The 16787-nt window shown below is 40.2% G+C and overlaps 1 protein-coding gene across 1 annotated transcript in view; it reads left to right on the forward strand.

Annotated features, from left to right (window-relative positions):
• MTA1 (metastasis associated 1) overlaps positions 1-16787 on the forward strand; it is an 85103-nt gene that overhangs the window by 56737 nt on the left and 11579 nt on the right. The window contains exons 12-17 of the mRNA XM_059822285.1: positions 2927-3042; positions 3894-4045; positions 5596-5785; positions 6161-6250; positions 8093-8245; positions 9318-9353. Of these exons, the coding sequence (XP_059678268.1) occupies positions 2927-3042; positions 3894-4045; positions 5596-5785; positions 6161-6250; positions 8093-8245; positions 9318-9353 (737 nt within the window). The remainder of the gene's footprint in view (positions 1-2926; positions 3043-3893; positions 4046-5595; positions 5786-6160; positions 6251-8092; positions 8246-9317; positions 9354-16787) is intronic.

Consider the following 16787-nt stretch of genomic DNA (forward strand, 5'->3'; position numbering starts at 1 on the left):
AATGATTCATCCAGTTATTCATCTGATTCACTTGTTAATAGCTGTAGCAGGCTTTGATGATATCAAACAAGTTTAATTAACATATCATCAACAATTAAGAGCTTTTTGCCTCTCATTAGGTGCCTAAATTTCGTTACTGCCACTGTGAAACTTGACCTTAGCTTTGGAGCAGGACGCTTTCTGGTGCTTGTTGCAGCTACATTAATTATACTGTTCCAGAATCCTGAAGTGAAGTTACTGTCACAACTACAGCACGACAGTTTTGTGATCAGTGTGATTTGGTGATCAGCTTTCACCCCTGCATCCCTTTCACTGGTGTTTGAAATACAAGTTTGATAAGGGTTGTAGACAGGACAACGGGGTCAGGCCATCACCCTCCTTTCTGCGCATGATCTTAGTACTTCGGATGTGCATGCCAATGCATGCAGTCTTGTTCTCAACTTACTGTTTACAACCAGACACATCAGGGCTTCCTGGCATGCTGCTGAAAAAAAAAAACCAAAACCTTTTTGTGTCCTTTACTGATGGATTTAAGACTCCTTTACTGCATTTTTCAGAGGGTAAATCAATGTATAGAAGGGAAGCAGCATGTCTCATGTTGAGCCATAAGACCTGGGGTGGAACGTTAGTTTTCTTTACTTCAGTCTTCTGCTCTGTCTATTGAGCAACACTGCTTGTAACAGTGTGCATCTGTGAGGACTGTTTGTTTTACAGCATCTTGGTAATGTTTGCACACGGAGTTTGCTGGTGAATCATTGGCAAAAGTTCTTTTGCAGCAGGTTACTATAGTGACATGCCAGACCAAAATGCTGGGTAGCATGAATGTACCCTCTTTCAACTTTCCCTTTGTTAAATGTGTCTGCAGATCTCCTGCCATCTGTGGTGTCAGAACTTCGTGCCATTCTAATAAGCACCTCAAAACACTTTAATCGTTTTAAGAGCAGGGCAAATTAATAAGCACAAGGAGAAGAAAACCTAATCAAGCTTGTTAATCTAAATGCCTTTTTTTTCCCCCTTCTTCTCTGCTTCTTTTGTGCAGTGTATGGGCTGCTCAGTGTACTGAAGGAACAAACTCACAGTATTTCTGTGCTGCTTAGCCTCCTAAGCATTCTCTTCTGCAGAAAGGCCCTGAACTTTACAGCGAGGAGCACCATCAGAATGCTATCTGAAGTTTTTCTTGGACTGGGCAAATACTCTCTTACCTCCTTATGCAATGTGTGTGTGGTCCTTGTAGGACAGTCACAGCAGAATCTATTTTGTCTCTGTAGAAATGGGGCTTTACCGAGCTCTGTATCTCAGTGCCTGATCAGACGTCTTCAAATGAGAAGGATGACCTTCTGGCTTCCAGGGCAGTGTAAGCTTTCCAGTAGCGTTTGGGTTTGTTCTGGAGCTGCAAGGGCCAGTTGTTTTCAGAATTCAGTCACTTGGAACTCCTTTGCTTTCAGGGGTCATTGCTGAGAACGTGAAACCTAATATTGATGCCCCATTAGAAAGAAATTAATTTGGCCATATTCCCACAATGCTGTTCTTGCAGCACTAGCCAGGGTGAAAAGTAGTAAGTATTCTGGGTCACTGAAATCATTGTGACTCCTGTGTCAGTGTGCAACTGATCTGTTGCACACAAGTGTGTTTTCAGAAAGCCATTTTAAGATGCTTCTGCTTGAATAAGTGGATTCCACATCATGGGTTTATCAGTTGGAAAAAAAGGGAATTTTAGACCTGAAGACCTTCAGGTAAGAGAATATGAGGGCAATGTAATTGGCACTACAATTTGGGCTTATGTTCAGAAGTTGGCACCAAAGGCTGACTGTTTTTTGCTGCTTCTATAAGCTGAGCTCCTAACAGCACCTGAGAGTCCTTGGGTGTTTTATAAGCTCCTTGTATATTCTTCTCTGAAACTTCTTGTTTGACTTCTCCCATCTTCCTCCATTCCCCAGAAGTCCTGTCCCTGCAATATCAATTCTCTGTCCTTCTTATTCCCTCCCATGCCAAGGATTTTTTGAATGCCTCCTTTTCCCCCTCGACACCTCTTCCTCTGCAGAGATTTTGTACTATTCCATACTGCTCTCTATGCCAAGGTTTTGTTTGCCCTTCCATTCTCAGCTCCTGCCAGTAGCTTTTTTTTCCCCCTGAGTCAAGCTTGTTAAGAGAGTATAGGGATGAGCTGAGGTGATTCAGATGTTGTTATATTAGAATGTATTAGTGACAGCCATCAGTGCATTTCTTGCTCTGTGGATGTTAAGCTTTCGGACTTTTTGCTTTTAGTAGAAACCTAAATGCTTTTTAGTAGAAGCGCAGACCATAGTTTAAGACTTGCCAGAAGGCTCATATTCATGAATATCTCTGTGTATATGCTATGTCCAAAGATTTTGTTCGATATGTTGGGTGTGCTTGTGTGAATTGTGGCTATGTCATGCAAATCTTCGCAGTAAGACAACGTCGCAATATTTGTGATTGCAGTCTAGGGTTATCTTTCCCTGAATAAGGCAGGGGATGACCTTTCTCCATCTACCTCTACTGCTTCTTCCCCCAGGCTTCTTTTTGGAGATTTAAGTAAAATATCACTCATGTTGAGGACTGAGAGAGATCTGTAGATAAGATCTTTTTGTCACCTAGATTAGAATGTCTGGGATAGTGAGTAAGATACTTACCTGGCCTCACTGGTTTATTGGTTTTAAATGGTTTTGGACTCTGGAAAATGGCATCTAACTATTATTAGAGTTATTTTTATTATTGGTGTTATTTAAATATTATCAGAGACAGTGTGTTTGGGAAGTCAGATTGCTGGTAAGTACAGCTTGTTCTGGAAGCCACATGATGAACGAAATTTAAATCTTGAAACATTTTGGGCCATATTTTTTTAAGTCACATAAGAAATTGCATGCCTCAATTAATGTTTGTCCTCCTTTTTGCTTTGTGTTTTAAGTAACAAGCCAAACCCCAACCAGATCAATGTAAATAATGTCAAACCAGGAGTGGTAAACGGTACTGGAGTACAGGCACAGAACACAGGAGCAGGACGGGCCTGTGAAAGCTGTTACAGTAAGTGACATGCCAATGTGGCAGTTGTGCATAGAGAGCCTGAATGCTGTGTTGCAAACACTAAAATAAAAGATGTGTTGTGGTGGGAGAGAAGGCTTTGGAAGGGTGGGGGGACAGAATTGGACATAGCAGCATTTAAGCAAAGTTGGGGGGTTTTTTGGGTTACTGGTGTTACATTTGAAATGAAATTATGACATACTAAAGGGGGAGTTAGTAAATGTCCTATGTAATTGCAGGTAGCTGTCGAGCAAAGACTTAAATCATCAAGGTGTGAACTTGACAATTTTGTCAATTTTTTAGTAGATATCAAAATATGTGATATCATTGTATTTGGTCTGCTGCCTGATATTAATATACTGAGTTCTAATATTGTGCTCCTTTATGGGGAGCCTTTAGAGATGCTGGAATGTAGGACTATACAAGAAGTCAAGTCACAGATTTCTTGTGTTCTTTAGTAGTAAAATTAATATATGGGGAGCTCCTGAAGACAATTTTCATGCTCGCTTTCTCCCATGCTCTGCAGAAATTGTTGTCTACCAGTCTTGCAAAATGAGAGCTTTCAGTTTCATTGGCAGGAAATTTTCCCATCCTACTAGATGTTTTTTTTCTGTTCATGTATTAAAAGGGGTTTATATGTGTAATTATTTCTGCTGAAATCACAAGTACATTTAACAGTGGTGATGACAGTGAAGCCATCATCAGGTTTTTAAGGTCTGTTTGAGCTTTGCACTGTCTTTGTGTGAGTTTTCTTTTGTGATTTTTTTTTTTTGTGTGATGGTTCTAAAGAGAATAAGCTCTGAAAAGTGATCCTATTTAAGGATATATATAATTTCCACCTTTGTTATCTCTAGCCACACAGTCTTACCAGTGGTATTCTTGGGGTCCCCCTAACATGCAGTGTCGCCTCTGTGCATCCTGTTGGACATACTGGAAGAAATACGGTGGCTTGAAAATGCCAACACGGTTAGATGGGGAGAGACCAGGACCGAACCGCAATAATTTGGTAGGTACCTGCAAAGCAGACTGCTCGGTGCTCTTGCCTGGAAAGCAAGTAATTTGTTGCCAAGTACTGCCCTGAGGAAAAAGACATCATTTGTTTAGGAAACTAGCCATCAAATGTATGGGATAACTTAATGAAGATGGAAAAAACTGAAATGCCAGCCAGTGTTTCCGGTATTCAGTTTCTATGATTTTTGCTGTAGGGGGAAGAGGACTTCTTTTTTCCATAAAGGAATTCATGATTTCCGGAAACTTGTTCCCTTTCCCAAGGGACATTCAAAATTAGATACCACAAATAGCTAATGGCTTTTTTAGAGATCCCTTATCTTGTTTTTCTACTTAGTCCTTTTTTTTTTTTTTTAATTAATCCTCTTTCCTTTTGGATAGGTTTTGAGTAAGCATTGTACAAGCTTTTTCTGTTTAATTTTTCCCCTTTTACTTAAAAACCAAAATTCTAAGAATTTTTCTGAATTTGGTGGAAGTTCAGACTGGAAGCATCATATGTTGAGCTGATTGGAAAAAGTAGCTGCATCACATGGACAGAAGGGTAGTGCACACAAAACATTGGTCTTAGATTAATTTCTTTCCTCTCTCCGAGTTTTTGCTATCATTCCCTTTCTATTCTATTTCTTGTGTTTAACCTCTGTCCTTTCCAGGGTTCTGTTTGCCCTCTGAAGCTGCCTAATTGCTGAGATAACTGCCAGGTTTTATCAGCCTTATACCTCTTGTTTGTTAATTAAAAAGTATGTAAATAGTCAGAGAGGGGAAAGCCTTGTTCTCCCCAAACTGAAATTTCCTCCTATTTTCCAACTGTGGTCAGGTTTGAGATAACAGGATACTACTTTTAATTATTTTATTGGTTGACTTAGTTGCTTTTCATTAAGAAATACTGCTTTTGCTTTCTGTAGTAAATAAACATCTTTTGGTATTATTCTTTATTACATGCAGTGAATATTTGACAGCTCTGTAAATACGTTCATTGAGTTCAGAGTCAGAATTAAAACAGAACTTCTTGCAACTCTTGAGACAAAAACATTCTTGCATGCTCTAAGTTTGCTTTGGGAAGTGAGTTTGTGATGTATATTTTAGCCATACAGCTACTTTCTGATTTTCCTCTCCCTCTTACAAATGCTTTTTTATATTTACATTGTATATCCGGAGCAACTCTAAGCACACAAAGTTTGAGAGTCTTTCTGTTGGCTCTGTAAGCACTAAATCGTGTCATACCATCAGGTAACTTCTTTAGGTCTGGCTTTTGGATCCCTGCTTTAAAACTTGGGACAGCACAGAAATCCTTCCCTGTGAAGATAAAATGTTTACCTTTGCTTTATCCTTTGAGATATTTTGGAAGAAAATTCCAAATGTTGATGGGTAAGATTTGGGAAATGGGGAATAGCCGAGCTGAAAATATTTTCATTTGTAATGCTATTTCTGTTCTTATGTCTGTGAATCAGTAGTTGAATGTGATTTTATATTATATTCTTTCTCTTCTTTAAAACCATACTTTCTAATAATTATTTCTTAGAAACCATATTTATTCTTCTTTATTTCTAGAGTCCTCATGGTGTGCCAGTACGAAACAGTGGGAGTCCCAAGTTTGCTATGAAGACACGACAAGCTTTCTATCTGCATACAACAAAACTGACAAGAATTGCCAGACGTTTATGTCGAGATATCTTGCGCCCTTGGCATGCTGCAAGACATCCCTATCTGCCTATTAACAGCGCAGCAATCAAAGCAGAATGTGAGTGGTGATGCAGCTGGGCACCTGCTTGCAAAGGAGCCCTTTCCTATAAAGTTTGAGTTGCGACTTCCTGAGACGCTCTCTTGCTCGTAGGTAGTGTTTTCACAAAATCTGGCTATACTTGCAGAGTGTTCTCACCGATTGCAGGCTAGACAAATAACTTAAATTCATGAGTTGTTGTTTGTTTTAAAATATTCATGTTTGCTATTACATTTAGCATTCTCCTGCATTTGTGTCCTGTTGCCAAGACATGCTTGCAATCTGTAAAATTCATTTTGATTGGAAAGCTCTTTCGGGACACTTGAGTTGTTAATTTAGTTTTACTTATAATATCTAAATGTCTTTACCTTCTAATTACTTTTCTTTGTTTTACAGGCACAGCACGTTTACCTGAGGCGTCAGAAAACCCATTGCTTTTAAAGCAAGTGGTTCGAAAGCCTTTAGAAGCAGTACTGCGGTATTTAGGTATTAAACCCCAAAACAAACACCACCAAACACAAAAAAACCCAATCAAACAAAAAACCCTACTAGCTAATTCTGCTAACCATTTCTTGTTCCATTTGGTTCTGGATTTACATGCTGGTTCTGGATTAAAAAACAAAACATGAAAACCTTCTTAGGAACTTGTCCTTTTGCCCTTTCCTACTTAATTTGACAGACCTAGTGGCTCAGCAGTCCACTGTGGGCTTACTGAGCTGCATCAGAAACTTCAAGTGAAGGGAGGATGTGTTTGCTGTGGTCTCCAATGTGTGCGGGGACAAGTTACCATCTGCTAATGGAGGCATGAACATAATGTTTTGGGAACAATTGGTCAGTCCCGTTGTTCCAATTTTTGAGCTGTCTGGAGGCAGTTCCTACAGTTGGCTCTTCCAAGAAGCCTCTCAGGTTTAGGACAGCACTGTGTCCCCCAGCTTATGAATCAGTTGCTGACTGTTCTGTGCTGGAGCCAGGTGAGGGGACTATATTTCCATTCTTTACTTTCTTCTTGCTTTTTTGGGGTTTTTTTTTACAGTTTTCTTGAGGACTTGGGCGTCATCAGCTGATCTGTGGGGGAGTATTGAGTAGCTCTGTCCAGGACCTTAGTGTAAGTTCTAGGTGCTGGAAGAGGCCAGCTAGTGACATGCCAGCTCTGACTCCAAATGAATGCAAAATCATTTTCCCTACTGTTGTCAGTTGCTAGAGATACCCTGAAGACATGTCTCTGGTTGTTCCAGCAGTCTAATGTGAGTCTAACCACAGAAAGCTAGCGTGGACAGTGATACTTTGAAGGCTTCCAGATTAACAAGGAGATTGATTGGCTTTTTACTCTGATAAGAAAACTGGAGTTGATTTTATGTTTCTTGGAACATTTTTGTTGATGAAATTTTGTAATGCTCAGGGTTTATTAAATATTTACTGCTTCTCTGTTGAGTGTTGTACTTCTGCTGTATACTAATGAGATATACAGATTGAGAAACCTTTGGATATGTATAGTGCAACCAAATAAAGCCAATAAAGGAAGAAGTTTTGCTGTTGGATAAAATCCTGCTTTTAATAGCTGTACAGAATGTAGCAGTAGATTTTGAGATTTTTTTTTAGTGCTGTGTCAGGGTCTCCATTTGACTATTGAGCTGGGAGAAGGGAGTGAAAGAAATAGAGGGAGACTGATGGACCGGCCAGAATGTATTTTTGGAGGTGTTGTGCTCAGTGTGCTTTAAGTTACATGGTACTCAGCTGTTGGGGCTCCGAGAGAAAAACTCAGTTGAAGCTCCTATTTGCTGTTGCTTGTAACTTTCTCAAAAAATCTTTTCAGTTGAACAGCATGTTCTTGATCTCTGCCTTGGCCAAAAGTTTGAATTAAGACTCTGTGTTCTTTACGGTGGTGCTTTAATCCTCACTTGTTTGGCCAGTTTAGAAATCGTATTTTTTACGAACCTTGCAAAACTGGCAAAGTTGTAATTTCCCCAGACTTTAGGGGTGTTGCATGACTGCCCAAAGATGGCTTTTAATGTAGAGCATCCCCAAAATGATCCCAAATTGTCAGAGAATAGTGTTTTGGAAATAGATACAAAGTGCTTTTGTTATCAACTCTTATTTTAGGATAATATTATGACATTGATTTTAACATCTTCAGTAGAGGTGAATTCCTAAATATACTTAAAATGCTTTATAAATAGCAATCTCCAGTCAGAATTATTGACTGAGATAGTTTGTGTATGAGGGGAGGTACACTTGGTCACCTTGGAAGTTTGCAGGTTGTTTTCAGATTTTTAATTCCAGTACCTTCACTAATAAAATAAAAAAACCCACCTTGCTGTTTTACAACAGAGTCTCATCCGTGTCCTCCGAAACCAGATCCTGCAAAGAGCTTGTCCAGTTCTCTCAACAATCTGACTCCTGCTAAGTTTACGCCTGTCATTAATAATGGGTCCCCAACTATCCTGGGAAAAAGAAGTTATGAACAACACAATGGAATGGATGGTAAATATTTTTCTGCAAAATGTATATTGTCTATATAGGCTTTTTCTTCTGTCCTTTTGGAATACAAGGAGATTATTTAAAACTATAGTCCTTTATATAAATTCCAAGTTTCTTATTCTTGAGGGAGGTTGGTTTTTTTTCCTTTTGTAAAAGTCAGTTGTCCCATTTCTCCTTTCGGGTGAGACACATGATGTATACTGCCTGGGTGGTGCATGCATATAAAGCTACTGTGCTAGTGAAACTCTGCCTGGCTTGACCAACCTTGCAAATGGGATAGTGAAGGAGAAACTTCCCTTCAATTTTTAAAGGAGTAGTTTGAAGAAAACTTAATAGCTTTTTCCAGTGATGTTTCCTTTTTCTTTTGAGGTTGACAGCTTTTTAACCTGTAGGTAGTAGCTGTGCAGTTCCCAGGTGGCTTTGTTTAACATGTGGATCACCTGGCTTTCAGCAAAGCTACCAGAGGCTGCGTGCCACTGAGAGAGGCAGGCAGCTGCTTAGCTGAGGGAGACAGATGTGCCGGATCTGGCGTGGCATAAACCTGCTCCTGCCTTGCGCAGAACCAGAGTATTCGTTTTTGTTGGCCCTGTCACTGAGCACCTCTGTGCAGTGGAGTTCGGGCTTTATCTCCGCGAGAGTAAAAGGCAAGGGGAAGGAGTCTGAAATGGGAGAGAGCCGCAGGATGTTCCTGGCACGGACTCGAGGGCTCTGTTCTGGAGAGTTGCTTTTGCCTGAGAGTGTCGAGGAAGCAAAAGTGCAGTCTTTTTCTCAAATGAGGGTAAAAGGGTCTGTTCAAATGGTCTTAATGGGAGTGAGAACATGGAGGGTAGCTCTCCTTAACAGGGGAAAGCAACAGTTGGTTTAATGGTTACTCTGAGCAGGGAGAGAGATACAGAGAATCTTTCTCATTTTTTACCTTTAATTTTAACTTTATAAGTGGCTTATCTAAAATATAATTACAAACATTTCATATCTTACTGTTTGTGTTTTAACATTAAGAACTTTATTTAAACTGCTGCTGTTCAGGTTGCTGATGTGATGTTTTTCTCTTTTCTGTTCACTTGTGCTCTATCAGGCAACATGAAGAAGCGCCTGTTGATGCCTAGCAGGGGTAAGACCTTGAAGCTGCGCTCAGCTTATGCTAGGAGAGTGATTTTTAGTTTCATCTGCTGGCTTGTCTGTGCTTTGTGGCTAATAAGTCTGTGTGCACCTTCTGTGTTGATGTCTAAGTGTTCCTTGGGTAACCATTTCCACCCATGGTTATGCTGCTCACCTTCCAGGCTTTTCACATGCAGGTGACAAGTTGTACAACCGTACTGAAGACATGAAGTGCTATGTTCAGAATTGATTACTAATTCTTCAAGTTGACAAAACAGTTTTCTAGCATTTTTGTGAAACTGCTGAAAGCTGTGATGGTTGGTTTGAAACTAGGTCTTGTTTTACTGTTCGACTTTTAAGAAATCCAAGTTTGATGCGTCCTGAGCTACTTTAAATTCACATTGACCAAAATAAATAGAAGACAGTATTCACATTGAGTCCCATGTTCAAACCTCTATATTTTCCGCTGTGAGTGGACAGTCTCGCTGGTGAGAGACTGTTTGCGTGTTCTCTACTTGCAGTAGAAATTGTTTCCAAAATTTCCACAGGTTAAAAATTAACCTGTTCTGACTACTGAATAGATCTCAGATGCTTTAGTTTGTGATAATGCAGGAAACATACATATGATGTCACTTAACCAAATTCAATAGAACAGACCAATCTTGAATAGTTAGGATATACAAATGTCATCATAAGACAAGCAAATGCAAAAACTTAAGCTTACATGTTACCATGAAATGGCCCACACTGCATGCCCTGATGTTAAGCTTTGTGTTTAATGGCTGAGACAGCGGATGCCTGTTATCAGTATTTACATGCATGCATATATAAGTGCATGTGGAAAACACAGTAAGAATGAGGACAGTGTTTGTTCTGCTGTCTTGCTCTCTTTGGAAATTTATACCTTGATACTGTGTTGCTGAGTTTTTAATGTGCTTTTTAACTTTTGTGTTTTGGGAAGAATAACAAAACCCCTACTGCCCTGGTCGGTTTGGCTTCCTCGGAAGCTTTGTCCAGTAATGAGGGATGTAGATGTGGAGTGACTCACTGAATTTCCACAGCTCCTAGTTACAACCTGCTTATGGGTATGCCTGCAGCTCCCTGCTAAATGTCCTCATCAGCAAGGGGACTGCTGAGTCACTCAGCCGGTGACACACTTCTGAAGCTCTGAGACTTGTGGCCCAAAGGAGGGAAGAAGAACTGACCCTTCCCTCAGGCTCTCTCTGCATAGAGCACTGGATTTGATATCCTGAGACCATTTGCTTACTGGAAATGGAGCATTCTTGTTTCAGTGTTTTAAAACGTCTGTCTGCTGGTATGCATATTTGATTAGATACATTTCAGCCATAACCGTTGCTGGAGCATTGTGCAAAAAGATGATTTTGGTGAAGTACCTGTTCAGGCTGCTCAGAATACATCTTTCTCTGAAGCATATGTGTGTGGTCGTGTAGGGGCCGGCTCTTACCAAGCACCTACTTCCTTATCCGCTCGGTCTGTTGTCAGCCAGCCACTGAAATACTTGGAGTAGTATTTGGTCCTATAACTGCCGGGTAGCAGAGTACAAATCAGTCCCAGAATCTGTTTACCTGTGGGGGTAGTGAGTGTTAACTGGGTATTCTTGTGAGCAGTTCAGCTTAAACTTGTTAGTTGAGATTTATTTATGAATGGAAAATGTTTGTCACGTGGCAATTTTGACATCTGGAATATTTTCTGACCCTGGGTTGCTGGAAGTTTTGCCAAGACAGAGAGGGAAGGGAACCACCTGCAAGGAAACAAGGTTTAAAGTACTTGGATCAAGATCTGCTGGGCACAGGGAAACAGATGGTGGAAGTTTGGTGGATCTGTTTCTTGCCTGGAACCAGTTTCTGTGCCAGTGCCACTTCGCTCTGGGCATGGCTAATGCTGGTTTCCTGTGCCATGCCGGAACTGGGAACATGGTGCTGAGACTTCTCCTTGGCTCTGGGTGGAGTTATACAGGCTTACTAGTTTGGGAGGCTGCTGGTGGGAAGGAAGAGGAGGAGGTCAGAGGAGAGGAAGAGCACAAGTTAGAACCATTGTGAAGAAGGGGTGAATGGTAGCAAGAGTGATGAAGCCTTGTGACCAGGATTTAGGAGCCAATGCGTTAGTATAAAAGGACCAAAATAAACCCATCTATCCAGAATGACTGATTTTTTTTATTATAACTGACCTAAAATAGAAGAAAATATTAGTGAGAGTAAAACTGAATTGTTATAACCAGTCAGATTCTTCATTTACCTAGTTCCTATAAATACTATGGGAAATTGTGGGGGTTTTTTTGTTGTTCTGTTTTTCCTCTCCCCTTAGTGATATGTGGTGGCATACTGGCTGGTTTAGGTCATTACAGGAGTATACTGCAAAGAAAAGCTGGTGTTGAGACAACTGAAGAAGGAGACTGAAAATATTCTTTCTGCACAAATTTAAGTGCGGGAAGACAGTTTGTCCACCTACATTGAAATAGTTTTCAAGAAGATGTTAACTTAGTGCAATGTTACAGGAATCACCCAGGGATTTTTCTGTTTCCTGCTGATGTGCTGTGTTGGTGGCACCTGGAAGATGTCTTATAGTTTGGACGGGTCACTGTGTCAAAGTCTCTGATATATGACAGTGGACAGCTAGTATGGTGGGCTTTAGCTGAAGTTTCTTTGGTGATAAAAGCCTTTTGGTGCTGGGCTATTACTTCCAAACTTGTGGGGGAAGTACGTATGCTGTAAGTTATGGCTGGTTGCTGAGCTGATTGCATGTGATGAGTTTATAAGGCTTTCCTCATGGCCAGATCTTAAAGCAATATAAAATCAAGAGATTGCTTTGCAGGCAATGAGCCATCTAGCAGGTAGTATTTTTGCATAGTGTAAAGCATTAAGATCAATGTTTATATGTATATATTAGTAGCGAGGTTTCTAAAGCATTTAAATTCCCATGGCACCTGCCTTCATTTAGAATTAGGCTGTTTAACGTTGCTGAAAATTGAACTGTTCATGTAGGTTTTTGTGTGTTCCTTCAGGCAGCACTGCCGGAAGATTTTCATCTGATGCTCTACCACCCCTTGGTATTTAGGGCGATGGGTGGTTGGTAGTTAGAATTCAGCCCTCAGAAAAGTTAATCAGTGAAGTTCCTGTATAAGTGGAAACACTGTTCCTAAATGTGCCCAAACGATGACTGAGGCTGGAGGGGTTGGAGATAGAAGACCACCTAGTCTATGTGCGGATGTGGGTTGGTCAGGTTGAACTCTGTGTTGAAGAGTAATGCGAAGTAGTAGTAATGGGAAGCAAGGAAGGGCTGGGAAAAGGGGAAAAAGAAAGGAGAATGTTGTTAGCGGGCTGTGGCCAGAGTTAGTTAAAACTAATTATGGAAATGTTGGAAATTGCTGAACCTTGTAAGACTACTTCAGATTTTTCCTTTGGAATGTTGTTGTTTACTTGTTCATTTTTTCTCTTGCTACTGTAACTCCAGCTAAGTAACTTTTCTTTTCTGAATCATCCCTGCTTAACCCTGGAGAGCTGAACTTTTTCAAGCTTTGAGTATGATTTGCCCAGCCAGGCACCTAGAGTTTTGACTGGTGCTTGAATTCCAAGAACAGGAAAATATTCCTAATCTCATCTCTCTTCTCTCCCTCCAGTCTATTTCATAAGAAGGGTGTAGTCCTTCACCTGTTTTGTTTTCCGCTTCTCCTTTAAATCGCATTGGAGGCATCATTAGGCATACAGTGGCCTTCCCAGCTCTCCTTCAGCATTAGATTAGCATGGACAAACTCCTGCAGATTCCTATTTTTGGAACATGAAAAGTACATGGAGTCTCATGAGCTGTCGAATACAGTGAGATGTTAAAAATTTATTAGTTTATTGCTTTTTTTCATTCATGTTCTCCAGCTTGGTTGACAATAACTTGCCATGAAACTTCCTCTAGAGACATACAGAGGATGTTTTATGTTCTGGACCCTGTTTACTTTTTTCCTTACAGCTATCCAGTATGGGGTCTATGCAGATTCCTACTGGGGGAAGGGAGGGAGCATTGTTAGATTTTTATTTTTTTCCTCTCTCTTTTATACCATGTTAGCTTTCATCTAATCAAATTTGTTTTTCAGGGTCATCACATGCAGTCTAAAATTGGCAGAAAGAGAGAGAACATGAATGAGTAGCTGAAATAAAGGGAAGGCTTTTCCCAGCAGCAAACTTGCATTGATAAAATGGTAGCGGGTCGTATGCTGAAAATTGGAGAGGGTTTATAGAAGAGCCATGAAAACGGTGAAGGGACTGGAAAACACACTGTATAATGGAAAATGCTTTTATCAAAGTGGAAGTTGTAGATGTTTGTCTCTGCTGACAGGAGCAGCAGAAGTGTAATAATAGAGGGCTTTTTAGTCTAGCCAGGAATGGAATAATGAGCTGCAGTAGCCAGAAGGTACAGTAGAAAAACTTTGGCTGGAAACAAGCTGCAAATTTTTGAGTGAGGTTAGTTAACTGTTCGAATACCTTGCTTCTGCTACAGGGATTTCTAAACCAAAATGGAATGCTGATCTAATTTAACGTGTTCTGGTTCATTGTTTCTCACCTCCTTTTGGGGAAATGTGAATGAACTCCTAGAACTGGAAGCATTCGTCAGCCTAGAGTGGCATTAGTTTAATAATCAAGAGATGAGCATGCAAGTGGAAATACTGTTCTTGATCAAAAACATCTGTCGAAGTGGGAATATAAAGAAATTCTCTAGCATCGGCTATGGAGGTGATAACACTTATCTCAAAGGTTTTTTCTGGCTGACTTAGACCTTGCAGAAAATTTCGATTTTGCTGTCTGCGTAAGTGGCATTAAAATTCTGCCTTTATCAGTGGTGGTGCTAGCTGCCCTTCCAAAGTCGAGGATAACCAGCCAAAGGAAATCTGCCCATCCAGGAATGACTGTAAACAGCAGGAAGTATTGGTCCTTTACTGAATAATGTGCTACATGGGGTACCGGGGAAAAGTCCTGGCTTTAGTTATTGATATGTGGACCAGAGTAATGCTGACTAGTGTGAAGAGAGGAAATGTTCAGTGCTTTGTAAAGGAATGACTGTTTCTTGCCAGCAGCAGCACAGCTGGGAAGAATGACAACTTGCTTGAAATGCTTTTTGGACACCCCAAGAACCATGTGCCTGTGCAACTTCCTTGCTTTAGATTATATGCCAGAAGTACAGATTACTTTTGAGAATTGTACTTAGGATTTTGTATTCAGATGTTAAGTGAAACTTTTCTCACTTGTCTTCAGCTTAGCCATGATACTGTGATTAGTTTCTTTCGGTGTTATGGAGAAAGATCTGGAAATGGTATCAGGAGATGGGTATCGTGGTCTATGGATCAGCCAGTGAAAACCATTTCATTTATGATGGATGGCATGGAGTAAGTGTTGGTTTGAGTGAGAGGGCCTATCCCAAGGCAATGGTAGGGAACAGGTGTAATTAGTATAAGAGGAAATGGATGCATAACAATGCAAGGGCAGAACTGCAAATGCCCCTGATAGTACAAAACCTGAACTTGTGGAATCTACCTGTGTGATATGTATTGTGTGTGTGTATATATATATATGTGCACACACACTATATGTATGTATGTCTATGATGTGTAATACTCCCAATTCTAAGACAAGTGAATAATTCAGTGGTTTCTAGTTTACATAGCTTGGATCAGGAAATCCTAAAGCAGTGAGGTGCATGGTTTTGTTGCCTCTTTTTTTAACCACTTAGTGTGTTGCAGTCAGACAAAATATACTGTGATGCTCTTTCAGGTATGCGGGTGGATAGGGCTGACTGACCCAACACCAAGATCTAGATAGCAGCTCTCCATTCTCAACATACCTGTCCAAGGGTAGCTACTGACTCATTGTAGTTGGATGTCACTGCCCAGAAGGTATGAGTAGGGTCCTTGAAATACTCTTAGCAGAAGGTACAGCTTTGCATAAACAAACACATAATCTGTGAGGTACTGTTAGACCAAGCATTTTAGGAAGTACTGTCCAAATCCAATGAGGTTGATGTGCAGGGGTTAATGGAAGGAGGTGGGTAACAAATCACTACTTACTCATCCAAAATTAAAGCTCTTCTTTGTGGAATCTCTCATTTGGATTTACTGTTTGTTTAATGTTGTCTTGGGTTTATCTGTCCAACAGAAAACTGTGATCACTTCTGTGTTTCATTACAACCAAAACAGTCTGTGTTTCTGTGTTTGTTGCATGGGGCTGGGCTACTGTATTCTGAACTATGTGAATCTTTCCTTTTTTTAACCTTAAATCTTTTTTTTCCTTTTCCTTTGCCAATCTTGGTAGGAACTTACTTAGGTAAGTAAATTGCAATTTTAACATTGTTTTTATGTACAACAGAATTTTAAGAAAATGTTAGTCTAGGTGGTGTTTGGTACAATTTATGCTCTGTTCTGCTTGTTGCACTTGCATTCCTGAAAGTTTATAACCTCTGATTGTTAGAAGGTGGACACTCAATCTGCTCACAGCAATAACACACTCTTGGCAGTTGAAGAAAGAGAGGGGTACTCAAGCATTCTTACAAGCTTGCAAAAACTGTATGTGTGTATATATGTCAGCACACAGAGACTACTTCAAGTGAACCAGTAACTTGGAAGTGAAATCCTTGTTCATCAAGCCTCATTCATGCATGAATTTTTATATTTTTTTTCTAGCTTGCTTACAAATGTGGTACTGTTGATGTTGTTGTTACTGCTGGGAAGGATGGAATCCCAGGAGGAGGATTACTGTTGGAACAGGAAAATGCATATGAAGAGTGTATGGATTTTTGAAAGCAATGTATTTCAGTATAGTAAACTTGCTGGCTGTGAAAGTGTGCGTTAAATTCTCCATGTTCATTGTGACTGAAGACGTGCTTATGAATGTTACTGCTTATTGCATGTTCTGCATGATGCTTCTCTTTGGTAAACAGGAGTTAAAACCAAAATGCCATCTGTGACTAATTGCTTGATGTCCTGATTGGTTTAAAAAAAAGAAAATAAAAAGATAAGATTAATTCTGTTAACATGAGATGAAGGACCCATATTTTTGCAGGGAGGGATATGCTGAAGATTAGAGTTAGTAAGTTCAAGTAAATATAAATTTAACAACTCTGAGTTACATCCAGTGGCTGGGAGCTGGGCTACTCTTCCTCTTTGGTACTAGGGTCAGTTCTGTCCAGACTTCTTGTGCCAAACTAAGAAATGGTCTGTAAATATACAGGCAGTGGCGTGTACATTCAGGCATGGAAAAGCACTGGAAGATTTCTACCCAGGTAGAAAATTGGTCGTGGCTGGTGCTTATTCTGCAGCTTCTTGATACTTGCTGTACTAACTTCATGGAAATATCCCTGCACTTCAGTCTGAGCTGGGCATGCTGCTGAGGGTTTAGGCTCTCCTGCTTCTTGAAATGGCAGTTTTGTATTGTGTGGAGTTGGCAAAAAA

Source organism: Gavia stellata, chromosome 10, assembly GCF_030936135.1.
Source record: "Gavia stellata isolate bGavSte3 chromosome 10, bGavSte3.hap2, whole genome shotgun sequence".
NCBI lineage: Eukaryota > Metazoa > Chordata > Aves > Gaviiformes > Gaviidae > Gavia > Gavia stellata.